Raw genomic sequence first — 17,134 nt, forward strand, 5'->3', positions numbered from 1 at the left:
AAATCCGCCTGCCTCCGCCTCCCAAGTGCTAGGATTAAAGGCGTGCGCCACCACCGCCCGGCTAAGTTAGCCTTTTCTTGATAGTATTAATGTGATAGTATTAATGTGATAGCTGATAGTATTAATGTGGTATAGAAATGAGAATTCTCCATGGTCTAGTGTGATAATTACTACAGTGAAGAGGAGTTTTTCCTCCTTATTTCTCAGTAGCTATATTTCCCCCATAGTCGTGTATTCCACTATAACTGCCTGGTTCTGCAAGCTGGGTCTTTAGTTATATGAAGAAATTCAGTTTATGGATACTTTAGATAAGGAGGGTCAGTAGATTCCCATTAGCCTAATAAGTCTGTGAACTGGGATGAGGAGAAATATATCTAGCCACAGCTGAAATTTAGCATCCCAGTCAGGGTTATACAAAACAATTTGACAGTAGCATCAGTGTCCATAGAAAATAATCAAGGGGGCTGGGATGTGTGCGTGTGTGTGTGTGTGTGTGTGTGTGTGTGTGTATGTGTGTGTGATAGAAACCAGGGCCTTGTAAATGCTAGGCAAACATCAATTAAAAATATCCTGCCGAGGCTGGAGAGGTGGCTCAGCCAATAAAGCCTGGGCTCACAACCAAAAATGTAAGAGTTAAATACCCTGCCAATCTTGGCGTTTAATGAAAAATAAGCAGTTCTATGTTACACGTTTGTTTTATAAGTCTCGATAATTGTATTTAAACCTAATTGATGTGTAATTCATAAACAATCAGGCAAGGTAGAAGGCAAGCATAGACTTCACTATACTGTTAAAAGGCCTTCATCGCTCGCGCACACGCACACTCGCAGATTAAAAATCCCCAGATTCAAAAGCAGTACGGAGGAAAAGGACATCCATTTCCTGAAATCAAATGCTTTCTTTCCTGGCGCTCCCCTTTAGACGCTAAAGTGGCTGGATTATAGGCTTTGGACTGCAACTCCCAGAAGGCAATGCGGCCTCGGCCTATCCCGAAGAGTGACAATAACCTATCCAATGGTCACTGCACGGCCCCCTGACAGCCAGCGATTCTCGACGTGAACAGTGGCTGCTTCTTCTTTGGGGACACTATGGGTACCAAGTAATTGCTGGAACCTGTAGCCTTTTCCTATACCTTTGGGAACTGTGCGTGAGGGTGGGCTCGAGAAAACTGCAGGCAATGCACACACGTGTCCCCTACACCCGCCCGTACGCGGTCCAGTCCTGGAGCACGCGAGGGCGGAAGTAGTGATGGCCGGCGCGGCCGGAAGTTCGGATCAGCTGATGGGGGAGGCGGCGCCGCAGCCGCCTAGAGGCCCTGGCCGCCCAGCGCTTCGTCCCGGCCTCGAGTCTCGCAGACTGGCCACAATCCCTGTTCGCACCTCGCTGTTGGGTGAGGCCCGGCCCGGTGTCCCTCCCAGGCCCGAGATCCTTGCCCGGCACGGCCGCCCTGAGCGCCCCGGCCACCCCCAGCCCCGGCTCGCCCCTCAGGCCCCGGGCCTCCCCTCAGTCCCCGGCCGGCGGCCCAGGCCCCGGATCCGCGGGGGGAGACCCGGCCCCGGGGGGTGCGGGCCCCATGGAGCTGATGTTCGCGGAGTGGGAGGACGGCGAGCGCTTCTCGTTTGAGGATTCCGACCGCTTTGAGGAGGATTCACTCTGTTCGTTCATTTCCGAGGCCGAGAGCCTTTGCCAGAACTGGCGAGGATGGCGCAAACAGTCAGCGGGGCCCAACTCCCCCACTGGAGGCGGTGGTGGAGGTGGCAGTGGCGGTACCAGAACGCGAGGTGAGGATGAGCGGGGACGGCTGCGAGGGGGAGGGGAGCAAGCTGGTCCCGCTTGGGCCTTGCTTGGGAGCTGTCCGGACCGGGAGCTGTCCCAGGCTTAGAGCAGACTTCAGGACTCGCTTCTCTGCCTTCCAGGGATGGGGTGACATCTTAACAGCAGAGCGGGGGTGAGGTGGGGGGGAGAGAAAGAGAGGAGGAAGGGAGGGGAAGGAGAGAGAAACAGAGAGAGAGGGAGGGAGGAGAGAGAGAATATGAGAATGAGAATCAGAGAGAGAGAGAATGAGTACGCCCATTCGCGCGCGTTCACATAAGCTTGGGTTGTGGCAAAGGACATCCTGGCTTGGCCAGAAAGATCTTTTGTTATTCCTTTACGCCGTAGAGACCGAATATAGGAGAATATCCCTTCTCTGTTTTAAGAATGCTTAACGGAGTTTGGCCTTTAGTAAACCAGAAGTAGGCAGAAGAGAATGTGGTTAGTCGTGGATTGTGAAAAAGTGACCACTTGAGGTGTGTCACTCTATGGGATGGATGGTGCATTGGTTGCTTTGCTTCCAGGATGTTGATCTCTCCTCATAAGCTGCACCAAGAAAGTATTCCACCAAGAGGAAAGTGGAAGTGAACTTGCCTGTGAGAGGAGATGTTATAATCCATACATAGGGTTAAACCAGACCCCTGGCGTCTGCTAGAAGTAAAAACTGGGACCAGTGGGTGGGAACCTTGCACGTCCATCCGTCCATCCGTATCTGAGGTCTGAGGAGGGCCAGCTGTTATCTTGGGGCTCTCCTCGTGAAGCACCTTTCCTTTGTGTTTCCTTCATTCTTGGTCTTCAAATGAAGTCATGTATTAGTGCTATGAATTGGAGGAGGTAGAAAGGAGACTGAAGACGAAAGAAGCCTCACAGGCTTAGGAATCATCACATCTTTCCCCAACTCTGCCCAAGGCAGTTTTTGTCCTGGGCCTCAGTGGAAGCTGGCTTTCTTCAGTAGTTGAAAGGATTAATGTATGTGTTCTAGCTAGGCCATTCCAAAAGACCTGTTCTGCAAGCTGCAGAGATTTCTGATGCCCCTTTAGGATACAGAGGAATTTGCCTATGCCACTTTCTAGGAGTGTAATATTCAGCTTCTGTTGGGAGAGAGAGCATTTGTCTGTATGTGTATGTACACAAACATGTGCAGACCACAAGCAGCTTCAGTGTGAATCTTTTGTGATCTCCCTCCTTCTTTTATGTGTGAGAAAGTGGATTGTCTCACTTTGGGGGAAGTAACTAAAAGCATGGTGGTAAAGATTTTCAGCATATTGATGCAGTCCGGCATAGGTTAAGATCTTTTCCCTCTTTCTTCCCTCCCTGACTGCTATCCTCTTGAGAGAATCTGGCTGTACAGCTTGGAAAGGTCTTGACCCTCCCTCGACAACCTGCACATCTGCCCTGAATATACCATTTCTCCCCCATGCCCTCCTCAGCCACCTTCAGTTGCTTGCTCTTAAAAAGGTTGCTGTTGTTTGTAAAGGTTCTTTTCTGTTCTGTGATATTTTTTTAAATTAGTCTTCTAATGTAGCTGTTTGCTGTGAGATCTCCAGTCTGTTATATCATTAATACTTTTTGTTAAAATAGTGGAGAAAAGCCTCGAGTGCTAACTCCTTCCCCTTCCAAGGGATTTCAGGAGCAACAGCCAGGTGCCCTGGGATAATTAGCTCTCCCTGGCTTCGAGGATGAGAAGTCAGCCTGTGTGGGCCTTGTAGGCTCTTTGCTTCATGAGGTCCCTAATTGCTCTGAGTTCTGACTCATCCCCCCTTCCTTAGTGGGGGGTCTACAGTTATTTAGAGAAAAGGTGATAAGTTAAAAGGCAAACAGAAGAGAGTGCTAAAGAGACAGTGCAGTGCAATAGGAATCTAAATGGAGAATGTGGGAAATTTGATTCTGAGGCCTGTGAGTAGATGGAGCACCTACTCGAGTCCTAGAACACAGCTATCTGGCCAGAAGTTTCCTAGAATCTCCATGGTTGGCCACTGGACTGTGTGGCTGGAGAATGCCTGTCTCCCCTCTCCCAAAAGGAGTTTTAAGGGTCATTATACTCTGACAAGAAGGGGGTTGAATGCTTGTTGCTCTTTCATCATGCCTCATTCAATTCCCAGCACCCATGTGGGATGGCTGACAACCACCTGTAACTCCAGCTCCAGGGGATCTGACATTCTTCTGGACTCCATGGGCTCCTATACTCACATGCATAAATTCACACAAAGACACATAATAAAAATATAAAATTTAGCCGGGCGGTGGTGGCACACGCCTATAATCCCAGCACTTGGGAGGCAGAGGCAGGCGGATTTCTGATTTTGAGGCCAGCCTGGTCTACAGAGTGAGTTCCAGGACAGCCAGGGCTACTCGAAAAAAAAAAAAAACTAAAAAAAAAAAGAAATTTAAACTTAAAAATATAGCTGGGTGTCATAGCACATGCCTTTTGTCCCAGCACTTGGGAGGCAGAGGCAGGGTGATCTCTTGAGTTCGAGGCTAGCCTGGTCTACAGAGTGAGTTCCAGGACAGCTAGGTATACACAGAGAAACCCTGTCTTGCAGAACAAAAACAAAAAAGCAAACAAACAAACAAAAATATTTTATATATATATATATATATTTCCAAGAAGAAGGTGTGTGTGTGCATGCGCGCACAGTGCCCAGGATGTGGCACTGGTTCCAAGTAATTATTGCAAAACAATCTGGCCCTTTCTCTTCCACCATCCCAATCTGTGTTTTGGAAGATGGATTGGTAATCCCATTGGTGGAGCTGTCAGCAAAGCAGGTGGCATTTCACATCCCATTTGAAGTGGTGGAGAAAGTTTATCCTCCAGTGCCAGAACAACTCCAACTCCGAATTGCTTTTTGGAGCTTCCCTGAGAATGAAGAAGACATTCGGTGAGTTCAGAGTACTGATAATGGGAATGGAGTTCTAAGATCTCAACACTGGCTGCTGGGCTTTCTGCAGAACAAAGAGATACTGTAGTTGGAACTGCTAAGAGGAAGATAAGGGAGGCGGGGAAGTGCCGGGCTTTCTCCTGAGGAGTGCTATCAGAGAGAGTTGCCTAGAACATGGTGGTCTCTCAGTGTCTGTGAAAGGTTATTTGCTGGGTTGTGGCCTAGTCTTCTTCTTCCCCCAGTCTGTATTCATGCCTAGCCAATGGCAGTGCGGATGAGTTCCAGCGAGGGGATCAGCTGTTCCGAATGAGGGCTGTGAAAGACCCACTGCAGATAGGTAAGGGTTCCAGCATGCCGGTAATGACCTTTCCTCCCATCACTGTGAAGATTAAGAACCTTTGTGGCCGGGCAAGGTTGCACATGTATTTAATCCTAGCACTTAGGAGGCAGAGGCTGGTGGATCTCTTACTAGTTTGAGGCCAGCCTGGTCTCCATAGTGAATTCTAAGACAGCCAAGGTTATACTGAGACCCTGTCTTTAAAAACAACAGCAACAAAAAACAAAAACCAGAAAGGAAACAAAAACTCATGTGGAGTGAATTGTATAATTCAGTATGGGTCCAGGGAGGAGAGCAGAGACTTCTTTCTTGGCAGCTACTTCTGATCTTGCCCTTATTTCTCCCTAGGATTCCATCTGAGTGCTACAGTGGTGCCACCACAGATGGTCCCTCCCAAAGGGGCCTACAATGTAGCTGTGATGTTTGACCGCTGCCGGGTCACTTCCTGTAGCTGTACCTGTGGGGCTGGGGCCAAATGGTGCACCCATGTCGTGGCACTTTGTCTCTTCCGCATTCACAACGTGAGGCCCTCCCAATTTATCCTGGCCCTATCCTACGCTCCATTCCCCCTTTCTCTGCTGCATGCCTGGCCACAATGTGAGCCCCTTTGCCTCCCCTCTGCCCATCTCTCCCCAGCTTCAGCTCCAAAACCTTTTCTCAGATGGTTGTTTGCTCCTTCAGGCATCTGCAGTCTGCCTGCGGGCTCCAGTCTCAGAGTCCCTGTCTCGGCTACAAAGGGACCAGCTTCAAAAATTTGCTCAGTATCTTATCAGTGAGCTCCCTCAGCAGGTGGGTGAGGTTGGGACATCTCACTGCTGGCTTTCAGGCTTCGCCTCAGGCTTCTTCTCAGCCTTCTTGTTTCACACTGGCCTCTTTGGATTCATCTGTGCCTTGTTCTCTCTGCCTTTGTTCTTTCCCCCTCAGATTCTCCCTACAGCCCAGCGTCTTCTAGATGAACTCCTTTCCTCCCAGTCAACAGCCATCAATACAGTATGTGGAGCTCCAGGTGAGTGTATTGAGAAGGAAAGCAAGCAACCTGCTAGTCCAGGGGATCACTTCTGAAAGGCACCATGTTGTTAGGTGAATCTGGGTCCTTATCAATAGGTGACTGATTGCCTGTCATCCCCAGACCCTACAGCAGGGCCCTCAGCTTCAGACCAGAGCACTTGGTATTTGGATGAATCAACACTCACTGACAACATAAAGAAGACACTGCACAAGTTCTGTGGCCCTTCCCCTGTGGTCTTCAGGTAAATTGCATACTAAATCTGTGGTGAGTAGTTACCTTCCTTAGGCCACTGGTAATCTTTCCTTCCTTCTCATCACTGCACTGGCATGGTACCTGCACATGGACATCAGTGATGACTCTGTGGTTGATGATAACCTTGTTCAGTCAGTGGTTTCCTGGGTAGAGTCAGAGTTATTTTTCTTCCTTTGGCTGATCATATTGCCACAGATGCAGAGAAAACTGAAGAAGAATTTTGTCACAGCTGTCTTTCCCCCTCTACTCTGGGTCAGGACCCCCTTTAGGTCAAAGCCCTGCTGTTTTTTCCTCTTTTGTTCAGCAGCCCCACCTTAGTCAATTTCTTCTCTGTTCCTTTTACAGTGATGTAAACTCTATGTATCTCTCTTCCACGGAACCTCCTGCTGCTGCTGAATGGGCATGTCTGCTGCGGCCTCTGAGGGGTCGAGAGCCTGAGGGTGTCTGGAACCTGCTTAGCATTGTTCGAGAGATGTTCAAGCGAAGGGACAGCAATGCTGCCCCCTTGCTAGAAATACTCACTGACCAGTGCCTCACCTATGAACAGGTAACACTTGAGGATTGGGGAGCTGGTGTGGTAGTTCCTTCTTTCCCTCTCTCATCTTATTCTCTTTTTTCTGACAGGAACATAGAGAAGGGTAAGGGCTTTTTAGATTTTTCTGAGCTTTTGTATACCTTCCATCTCTCTTTGCCTCCAGATAACAGGCTGGTGGTATAGTGTACGCACCTCAGCTTCACACAGCAGTGCCAGTGGTCACACAGGCCGTAGCAATGGGCAATCAGAGGTAGCAGCCCATGCATGTGCAAGTATGTGTGACGAGATGGTTACCCTCTGGAGGCTGGCTGTGCTGGACCCTGCCCTTAGCCCTCAGCGGTGAGTCTTCCCAGGATTACTATATTCTGATAAGGACAGCCAAGAACAGCCTGCACACTGAACAATCTGCTTGAGTATAGGGGTTTCTCTCATCTAGGGGAATGGGAAGCGCTGAGCACTGGTGTTATTACTAGAGGTTTGTGAGTCCTGTTTCTAACAGGATTTTTCTTCCCCTTCCCTAAAAAGGACTCACTTTCCAAAATACATGACTGTTGGACTGATATCGTATGGTGCTGGCTCAAAAAGAGCAGCCCCTCCCCACTGTGCTCCTTGTTTATGCCTTTCTTTGAGGGAGAATTCCTGTTTTATCTCCTTTCCACTCTCAGTACAGACTGCTTGTCATCCCTCTAACAGCCTCCTGCCCTTTGTTCCCACAGCCGCCGGGAACTGTGTGCACAGCTGCGTCAGTGGCAACTGAAGGTGATTGAGAATGTCAAGCGGGGACAGCACAAGAAGACCCTAGAGAGGCTCTTCCCTGGCTTCCGGCCCGCTGTGGAGGCCTGCTACTTTAACTGGGAGGAAGCTTACCCCCTCCCTGGTGTTACCTACAGTGGCACTGACCGGAAGCTAGCCCTGTGCTGGGCCCGGGCCCTGCCTGCTAGGCCAGGAGCCTCGAGATCTGGGGGCCTGGAAGAGTCCCGGCCCCGACCTCTTCCTACTGAGCCAGCTGTGAGGCCCAAGGAACCTGGGGCCAAGCGCAAAGGATTGGGTGAGGGGGTTTCCTCACAGCGAGGTCCTCGCCGCCTCTCTGCCGAAGGAGGAGATAAGGCTCTGCATAAGATGGGTCCAAGTGGGGGCAAAGCTAAGGTACTGGGTGGGACTGGCAGCGGGGGCAAGAGCTCAGCAAGCAGTGGGAGCAAACGACGGCTAAGCAGTGAAGACAGCTCCCTGGAACCAGACTTGGCGGAAATGAGCCTGGATGACAGCAGCCTGGCCCTGGGTGCAGAGGCTAGCACCTTTGGTGGATTCCCTGAGAGCCCTCCACCCTGTCCTCCCTCGGTTGGCTCCAGAGGACCTTCCACCTTCCTTCCCGAGCCCCCAGATACTTATGAGGAAGATGCTGGTGTGTACTTCTCAGAAGGGCCTGAGCCTCCCATAGCCTCTGCAAGCCACCCTGGTCTGCTGCCTGGGGAGGTCTGCATCCGAGATGACCTCCCTTCCACAGACGACAGTGGCAGTGGGCTACACAAAACCAAAGAAGCAGCCCCTGCAGTTGGAGAGGAGGATGATGACTACCAGGCATATTACCTGAATGCCCAGGATGGGGCTGGAGGCGAGGAGGAGAAGGCTGAGGGCGGGGCTGGGGAGGAGCATGACCTGTTTGCTGGTTTGAAGCCACTGGAACAGGAGAGCCGAATGGAGGTGAGGGGACTGAAGAAGAGAGGGACTGTGGGGTGTTCTTTTCAAATGACTAAGAGGGGCCCCATGGCTCTGGCTAGAAGTGCCCAGCTTATTAGCATGACTTTATATTCTGTAGGGCATCCTAACCTCCTGATCTGCGGTCCCTCTCTCCTGGATATTTCTCAGATATTGTGTCAGTGTGCTACTTCAGAGTCCTCAGTGGTTGCTTGCTGACCTCAGAGTAAAAGTGTCCTTGGCATGGCCTGTGGGCTCCACTCTGTCTGATCTTTGCCAGCCTCTCCAGTGTTATATGACTTTGTCTTTCATCCTCTACGTACTTCACTTATTCCTGGAGCTTGCTATGCTCCCTCTTGCCTACATACTTAGGTACAGATTGACCTTCCTGCCTGGAATAATCTCACTAGGCTTGGTTAGCTCTTAGAGACCTTAAAGTTCTGAGAGATAGGGGCACAAGATTGTTGAACTCAGAATCCCTCCCTGCCAGGTGTGGTAGCAGATGCCTCTTATCCCAACACTCTGGAGGTTAGATGTAGGAGAATTTCAAGTTGAAGGCCAGCTTGAGTTACACAGTGAGACCCTGGCTCAAATAAATCAGACTTTGTCTTCTTAGAAGTCTCTTAGCTCCCCACAGCCTCTGCTGGCTTTCCTAGCCTACTGTACCTGAGATGACCCCCCCCTTTCACAGATAAGAGTAGCAGTGTTCTGTCACAAATCCCTATGAGCCACCCTATCCATTTACCCCCTCTTTTGGCCTTTTTCAGCAATACTTGTTATCATGTCATGTTGAATGATAGTGGTGCCTGTAACCAGTGCTTTAGAAATATTGTGCTATGTAATCAAGTATAATGTTCTCCAAGTGAAGGCCTTCAATCTTGCGGTCCTATGTCCTGTAGGTGTTATTTGCCTGCGCTGAGGCCCTGCATGCCCATGGCTACAGCAATGAGGCCTCCCGCCTTACTGTGGAGCTTGCCCAGGACCTGCTAGCCAACCCACCTGACCTCAAGGTAGAGCCGCCCCCTGCCAAGGTGAGAGAGACCTCCTTCCTCTACTTTCCGGGCCCTACTTACCCTGTTCCTATTCCCTGCCCCAAGTGAGAGCTTCCTTCTATCTCCACTGAGGCAAAACAGTCTCATTTGTCCAACTCTTTGCACTTCCCATTTAGGGCAAGAAAAACAAGGTATCCACAAGCCGTCAGACCTGGGTAGCTACCAACACTCTGACCAAAGCAGCCTTCCTGTTGACAGTGCTTAGTGAGCGCCCTGAGCACCACAACCTGGCCTTCCGAGTTGGCATGTTTGCGTTGGAGCTACAGCGGCCTCCTGCTTCAACCAAGGCCTTGGAGGTCAGAGGTTCACCTTATCCTTAATCTTTTCAGAGTCTTATACCTCGATCTCCATTGAGGTATAGGAGGAGGTCTGAGTTCCTTCCTGTGTGCTCAGGTCAAGTTGGCATATCAGGAATCTGAGGTAGCTGCTCTGCTCAAGAAGATCCCTCGGGGTCCCAGTGAAATGAGTACCATTCGGTGCCGGGCAGAAGAACTTCGGGAGGGCACACTGTGTGACTATCGGCCTGTCTTGCCCCTCATGTTGGCCAGTTTCATCTTTGATGTTCTCTGTGCTCCAGGTATAACGCCCTACAGTAAGTGGAGAACTTGGAGCGGGGATGGGGGGGGAGGAAATAGGGTAGGGTTTTGTTGTTGTTTTGTTTTTTAAGGAAAACTAAGACTCTGTTAGAGTCATCTTTAGGACCCACCAGGCAGCTTCCTGGGTAGGTCTTGGATTATGAAGGTCTTGGATTCCTTTGCAATTTTTCCTGAGATACTTTGGTTTGCTTGACTTCACCCAATTTTCATCTAGTGGTTTCTCTCACGGGTTCCCGGCCCCCAAGTCGAAACTGGACTAATGAGATGCCTGGAGATGAGGAGCTAGGATTTGAAGCAGCAGTTGCTGCCTTGGGTATGTGTCTTGTCTTGGGCATGTTTATGAGCAAAGCCTCCTTCAAGCTAGCTGTGTTGGGAAAGTCAAGATGACATGTGGGAACCAACTGGTCACCACTTATTACACAGTCAGTATCTAGAGAGGGGCTGGAGATGCTCACACTTACTGCTTTTCTAAAGGATCCCGGTCAGTTCCCAGGACCCACAGGATGGCTAACTATAAGTAATTCCATTTTCCGAGGGATGCAGTGCCCTCTTCTGGCTTCCATGGGCACATCAAATACATGGTATATACATGCATGTAAACAAAACACATACATACATAAAAATAAATAAAACTTAAATGTGTGTTACATGTGGTGGGTGTTTAAAGGACAGCAAATCAAAAATTTAAAGAAAAGTCTCAGGGAAGTGACCAACTACGTAATGTCGGCTAAAAGATCAGGGAGCTGTAGACAGGAAATTGTCAGGAACACACTCAGTTCTAAGACCAGATATGATGGTTATACCTACAATCCCAGTACTTGGGAGGTGGAGGCAGAAGGATCCAGAGTTCATTTTCATACTTGGCTACATAGCAAGTTTGAGGCCAGCCTGTGCTACATGGGATCTAGCCTCAAAACCATCATCATCAACAACAACAAAAGCAAGCAATCAAACAAGAAGTTAGATGTGCCTAGGTATGTAAGACACACCTTTAACTCCAGTAGAATAGAACAGGTTACAAAGGTTTTGAAAAGGTTGGATGTAAGCAGTGAGGACTTTTTTCTCATCAACTGGCAGCTGGCCTTGGCTTTTATGTTTTTGGTGTCTTTGGAGCTATAAATACTAATCCCCAAGAGGCCCTTCCTCACAGGCATGAAGACAACAGTGAGTGAGGCAGAACATCCCCTCCTATGTGAAGGCACACGTCGGGAGAAGGGTGACCTGGCCTTAGCACTCATGATCACTTACAAGGACGACCAGGCCAAGCTCAAGAAGGTAAGGGACTGAGATACTGGATTTTTGCCAGGCAGCGTGTGAGCAAAATGTCACAGTCTTTCTCAGAAGTTTCCAGTACAGTGACCAAAGTACTGGCCTGTGTGTAGGAGGTGAGTAGAGAATTCTGGAGACTTCTCATAAAGAACAAGAGACCAATGGTTCTTATAGGTATGCTTGGGCATGAGGTGGAAGAAGAGAAGCAGAGAGCATAAAGTCAATCAGTCATTTATTTCAATATTTATTGAATATCAGTATGTTCAGTCCTCAGGTAAGTGTTATGGAAGATTCCAAGACATGTAAGCTGGGAGGTTATCCTGTAGTTACAACTGGGGAAGACTTCCTGAGGAGGTAGCATTAGGCTGCTTCAAGAAAAAAGGAAGATAACAGAATTCAGGAAATAAAGGACATCATGTTACTGCTTGTCTCTTCTCCAGATCCTAGACAAACTCTTGGACCGAGAAAGCCAGACACATAAGCCACAGACCCTGAGTTCTTTCTACTCATCCAGCCGGCCAGCCACAGCCAACCAGAGATCTCCCTCAAAGCATGGGGCCCCATCTGCTCCTGGGGCCTTGCAGCCATTGACTTCAAGCTCTGCTGGGCCTGCTCAGCCAGGGAATGTGGCAGGGGCTGGGCCAGGTCCCACTGAGGGCTTTACAGAGAAGAATGTGCCTGGTGAGGTGGAAGAACTGGGTAGGGCAGGTGGGTGGGTGGTACAGTCAGGTTGTGCCTTTTCCTGGGCTCATTCCAGTGTTCTATTTTCACCTCAGAAAGCTCTCCACATTCCCCATGTGAAGGTCTCCCACCTGAGGCAGCTTTGACTCCACGGGCGGAGGGGAAGGTTCCTAGCCGCCTAGCACTCGGCAGTCGTGGAGGCTATAATGGTCGAGGTTGGGGCTCCCCAGGGCGGCCCAAAAAGAAACACACAGGTACAGCAGCCTATGGGATGGCATGGAGGGAAGGCTAGTCCTGAAAGGCTGGAGACTGACTTCATTTTGGGGTTGCTAGGCATGGCCAGCATTGACAGCAGTGCCCCTGAAACCACATCGGACAGCTCTCCTACTTTAAGCCGAAGGCCACTTCGAGGGGGCTGGGCCCCTACCTCGTGGGGTCGAGGACAAGACAGTGACAGCATTAGCAGCTCTTCCTCAGACTCTCTGGGCTCCTCATCCTCCAGTGGAAGCCGCCGGGCTAGTGCCAGTGGAGGGGCCCGGGCAAAGACTGTTGAAGTTGGCAGGTCAGTAGGGAGAAATACCCATCTAGCCCATCCTCCTAGTGTGGCCCCACTGTTGTCACCTAACGGCCTTACTTACCCTGGTCCCACCTAACCTGTTTGGACTCCATTCTGAAGGGACTCCAACCCTGACCATACCATACTGCTTTGTCAGGTGTTACAAAGGCCGCCGCCCTGAGAGTCATGCCCCCCACGTACCCAATCAGCCGTCAGAGGCAGCTGCACACTTCTACTTCGAATTGGCGAAGACAGTTCTGATCAAGGCAGGGGGCAACAGCAGCACCTCCATCTTTACACATCCATCTTCCTCAGGAGGCCACCAGGGTCCTCACCGCAATCTGCATCTTTGCGCCTTTGAGATTGGGCTTTATGCCCTAGGCCTGCATAACTTTGTTTCTCCTAACTGGCTCTCTCGTACCTATTCTTCCCATGTATCCTGGATTACAGGTAAATCCAATGTCATGATTTGCATACAGGATGGAGGTGACTAGGAAGGGTCTTGTCTTTGTGACATTGCTGATCTGATGAAAGATCTCATCCCCTGACGTTCAGTGGTGCCCACTTTGCTCCTTGTTCTTTTCCCTTAAGGGCAGGCGATGGAGATAGGCAGTGCAGCCTTGACTATACTGGTAGAATGCTGGGATGGGCACCTGACACCCCCTGAAGTTGCATCGCTGGCTGACAGAGCGTCACGGGCACGAGACTCCAACATGGTGAGGGCAGCGGCAGAGCTGGCTCTAAGCTGCCTGCCTCATGCCCATGCACTGAACCCCAATGAAATCCAGCGAGCCTTGGTGCAATGCAAGGAACAGGTATTTCCTGCTTTCAGCCTTCTGGGCATGGGGGAACTTTACCCAACATTTTCCCTCTAAAAAATGTATTTGTTTGTGTGTACATGATGGGGTGGGGTATGTATCACAGTGTGTGTGGAGATCAGAGGACAGCTTGTCCAAGTTTGTTCTCTCCTTATACCATGTGGGTCCTAGGAATCAAACTCAAGTTGTCAGGCCTCCTTCTCTACCTCTCTCCCTCCCTTTCTTCCTTCCAAGAGGTCTAAGTTGCCTATGCGGGGCTTGAACTTACAATTCTGCTTCAGCTTTCTGAGTAGCTGGGACATGCTATTATTTGGGGTTTAGGGACCCTCTATTGATTCCCCCAATGTGGGAGTTTATGAAAAATCTAATTTTTTTCTCTCATTGTAACATTTCACATATTACAGGTTATCTGTTAGGTTCAAGATTAGAAGTTATTTTGGATTTTAGGTTTTCAGAGTATTTTCTTAAACCTGAGTGATCTTGGGGACGGGACCCAAAACTAGTTATGAAATTTGTATTTTACACACACATACATCCTAGAGGTAATCTTGTGTCTCTTGGCCTCTTTCTCTCCTATGTATGTATGCATGCATGCATGCAGAGGAATTGGATCCAGGGCCTCATGCAGGCTAGGCAACCAACTGACTCATAGTCTCCAGCCCTTTTGTGCATGGAAGCATAGTTCATGGTATTTTCCTCTTGAGGTATCAATGAGCCTTGCTGTTCAAAAAATTTCTAATTTTAGTGTTTTATTTTCAAATTATTATTCTCAGCCTAATAATATGAATTCACATTTTTACATTCATCCTATTCTATTCATATACTATGTGTTGTATTCTATTCTGTTATAATCCTAAAGCTAGGATTATTCCCATCACACACACAAGCAAATAGAGGAATAGAGGCTTACTACTTAGGGCACAAGATGATTCCTGAGAATGGATTTAGAGAAATGATGAGCTTTGGGTGTGTGAAACGGAACAATTGCTTGTCCGGTGCCTGTGTGAAGTTCTCACTACTGTTAAAGTCAGTGAGACAGTCAGTGACTTTGACCTCTGATGCCCCTAAGGCCTCTCCACCTAACGCCCTGTGCTCCTTTCCAGGATAACCTGATGTTGGAGAAGGCCTGCATGGCAGTGGAAGAGGCAGCCAAGGGTGGGGGCGTATACCCTGAAGTGCTGTTTGAGGTTGCTCATCAGTGGTTCTGGCTTTATGAGGAAACAGCAGGCGGCTCGTCCACAGCCCGTGAAGGGGCTACAAGCTGTAGTGGCAGTGGGATGAGGGCTGCTGGGGAGGCTGGGCGGGTACTCCCTGAGGGAAGGGGTGCCCCAGGGACTGAACCTGTTACAGTGGCTGCAGCAGCAGTGACAGCAGCAGCCACAGTGGTTCCAGTCATCTCAGTGGGATCCAGTTTATATCCAGGTCCAGGACTGGGGCATGGTCATTCCCCTGGCCTGCACCCCTATACTGCTCTCCAGCCCCACTTGCCCTGCAGCCCTCAGTACCTCACCCACCCAGCTCACCCTGCCCACCCTATGCCTCATATGCCCCGGCCTGCCGTCTTCCCTGTGCCCAGCTCTGCATACCCACAGGTGAGACTGGTGTTTACTGATGGTGTGGGGCACTAGTTCATAGGGGTTGGAGTACTTTGGGTGTGTACTAGGGCTGTCTAGGGCTGTCCAGGAGCCCTGGTAAGGTGGTAGGAAATGGGAGACCAAGGCAACTAAGTAAGAAATGTAGGAATGCCCATTTGTTACCTAACAAGACTTAGTATCTGCTCTCCTTTCCCATCTACTATAGGGTGTGCATCCTGCATTCCTGGGGGCACAATACCCTTACTCAGTGACTCCTCCCTCGCTTGCTGCCACTGCTGTTTCTTTCCCTGTCCCTTCCATGGCTCCCATCACAGTCCATCCTTACCACACAGAGCCAGGGCTCCCACTGCCCACCAGTGTGGCTTGTGAGTTTCGGGGACAGGGAGCAGGTGAATGGAGGGGAGGAGCACTGGACATGGGAGGTAGGGCGGGCATTTCCTCTGTACCTCTTCTCTCACATGGCTTTCCATCTACCTCAGTGAGCAGTGTCCATCCAGCATCCACATTTCCAGCCATCCAGGGTGCCTCACTGCCTGCTCTGACCACGCAGCCCAGCCCTCTGGTAAGCGGAGGTTTTCCACCACCCGAAGAGGAGACGCACAGTCAACCAGTCAATCCACACAGCCTGCACCACCTGCATGCTGCTTACCGTGTTGGTAAGAAGTCCCTTTCTGTATTCCCACCTAGAGCTGAGTGAGGGGCTCTTCATTTGTTTACTATGGGTCAGGTACCAGGATGGGGGAGAAGGTGAAGGATATATCCTATCGTGTGCCCATCTGTGTTTCCTAGGGATGCTGGCACTGGAGATGCTAGGTCGCCGGGCACACAATGATCACCCCAACAACTTCTCCCGCTCCCCCCCTTACACTGATGATGTCAAATGGTTGCTGGGGCTGGCAGCAAAGCTGGGTAACACCTCCTCTCCCCAGGACCATTGTTCCCCCGACCTGCTTCCCTTACCTTCCTATCCCAGACCTCCTTCCTAGCTCTTGCTCAGAGTTGAGGCCTTGGTCGGGTATGTGTGCGAGCGCGGGGGGTGGGAGGGGCAGTATGGAGGGTTACCTCAGCTCCTGGGATGGAGGGTGGTTCTCTGTCAGGCCAGAGCTGAGATATATAAGTGGGACCCTAGGGCAGAGGTGGCCACCCCCGTCTCATGCCCCTCCCCTGCCCCCCAGGAGTGAACTACGTGCACCAGTTCTGTGTGGGGGCAGCCAAGGGGGTGCTGAGCCCGTTTGTGCTGCAGGAGATCGTCATGGAGACGCTGCAGCGGCTGAACCCCATTCATGCCCACAACCACCTTCGAGCCCCAGCCTTCCACCAACTGGTGCAGCGCTGTCAGCAGGCATACATGCAGGTGATAATTCAGGAAGTATGGAGAAGGGTGGGATACCTCCCGAGCAGCTGGACCAGACCCTCAGCATGTAAGGGAGGTGGGCCCCATTGTGTGTGCTTTGTGCTGATAGCCCACCAACCCACCCTGCAGTACATACATCACCGCCTAATTCACCTGACCCCTGCCGACTACGACGACTTTGTGAATGCGATCCGCAGTGCCCGCAGCGCCTTCTGCCTGACACCCATGGGCATGATGCAGTTCAACGACATCCTACAGAACCTCAAGCGCAGCAAACAGACCAAGGAGCTATGGCAGCGGGTCTCTCTAGAGATAACCACCTTCTCCCCCTGAGTCTGGCCCCTGTAGGGCCCTGTTTAGGGACACAGGCCTGTGGCTGTGGGGCCTCACACAGAGGGCCGCGGGACTCTTGGCTGCACAGATCAACCCCACTCAATTCCCCTGTAGCCCAGACTGGCAGCTGCTCTTGGGCTGTAGCTTGGGGCCAAGATGTCTCAGACCTTAGAAGCCTAGGGTTGGGGGAGACAGCTTTGTCTGGGAGAGGGCGTTGGGTGGCCTCTGGTATTTATTTGGCATTTATAAATATATAAACTCCTTTTTTACTCTATTTTCTGGGTCTTTGCTTTCTTCCTTGTGTAGAAGAGCTGTGGAAAGACAGCTGATATCTGCTGTAGTCTAGGGTTTGTTTGTTTTT

The 17,134-nt window shown here is 50.5% G+C and overlaps 1 protein-coding gene across 8 annotated transcripts; it reads left to right on the top strand.

Annotated features, from left to right (window-relative positions):
- Positions 1-1,265: 1,265 nt before the first annotated feature.
- Zswim8 (zinc finger SWIM-type containing 8) lies at positions 1,266-17,047 on the top strand. 8 transcript variants are annotated; one of them, XM_031361960.1, is made up of 27 exons: positions 1,266-1,781; positions 4,538-4,691; positions 4,934-5,028; positions 5,377-5,549; positions 5,710-5,817; positions 5,953-6,034; positions 6,158-6,278; positions 6,635-6,836; positions 6,988-7,163; positions 7,541-8,226; positions 8,329-8,525; positions 9,419-9,550; positions 9,688-9,867; positions 9,965-10,148; positions 10,382-10,480; positions 11,318-11,442; positions 11,877-12,117; positions 12,213-12,371; positions 12,451-12,679; positions 12,831-13,123; positions 13,265-13,488; positions 14,595-15,083; positions 15,292-15,475; positions 15,566-15,742; positions 15,876-15,995; positions 16,330-16,440; positions 16,570-17,047. In XM_031361960.1, exons 1-27 carry the CDS (start codon positions 1,574-1,576, stop codon positions 17,028-17,030), a joined length of 5,610 nt encoding a protein of 1,869 aa, XP_031217820.1. In that variant the 5' UTR covers positions 1,266-1,573; the 3' UTR covers positions 17,031-17,047. The 8 variants fall into 8 exon arrangements, with proteins under 8 accessions (XP_031217820.1, XP_031217816.1, XP_031217817.1 ...); XM_031361964.1 differs by having other exon boundaries at positions 1,283-1,781; positions 15,292-15,451; positions 16,262-16,440; XM_031361956.1 differs by having other exon boundaries at positions 7,541-8,525.
- The last annotated feature ends 87 nt before the right edge of the window (positions 17,048-17,134 follow it).

The sequence above is a fragment of the Mastomys coucha genome, unplaced genomic scaffold, assembly GCF_008632895.1.
Source record: "Mastomys coucha isolate ucsf_1 unplaced genomic scaffold, UCSF_Mcou_1 pScaffold9, whole genome shotgun sequence".
NCBI lineage: Eukaryota > Metazoa > Chordata > Mammalia > Rodentia > Muridae > Mastomys > Mastomys coucha.

Coding starts and splice junctions, on each gene's coding strand:
- Zswim8 (XM_031361956.1), top strand. CDS start 1,574: ATGGAGCTGATGTTCGCGGAGTGGGAGGACGGCGAGCGCTTCTCGTTT. Junction 6,035..6,157: donor TACAGTATGTGGAGCTCCAG/GTGAGTGTATTG, acceptor TGTCATCCCCAG/ACCCTACAGCAGGGCCCTCA. Junction 15,084..15,291: donor CCAGCTCTGCATACCCACAG/GTGAGACTGGTG, acceptor CATCTACTATAG/GGTGTGCATCCTGCATTCCT.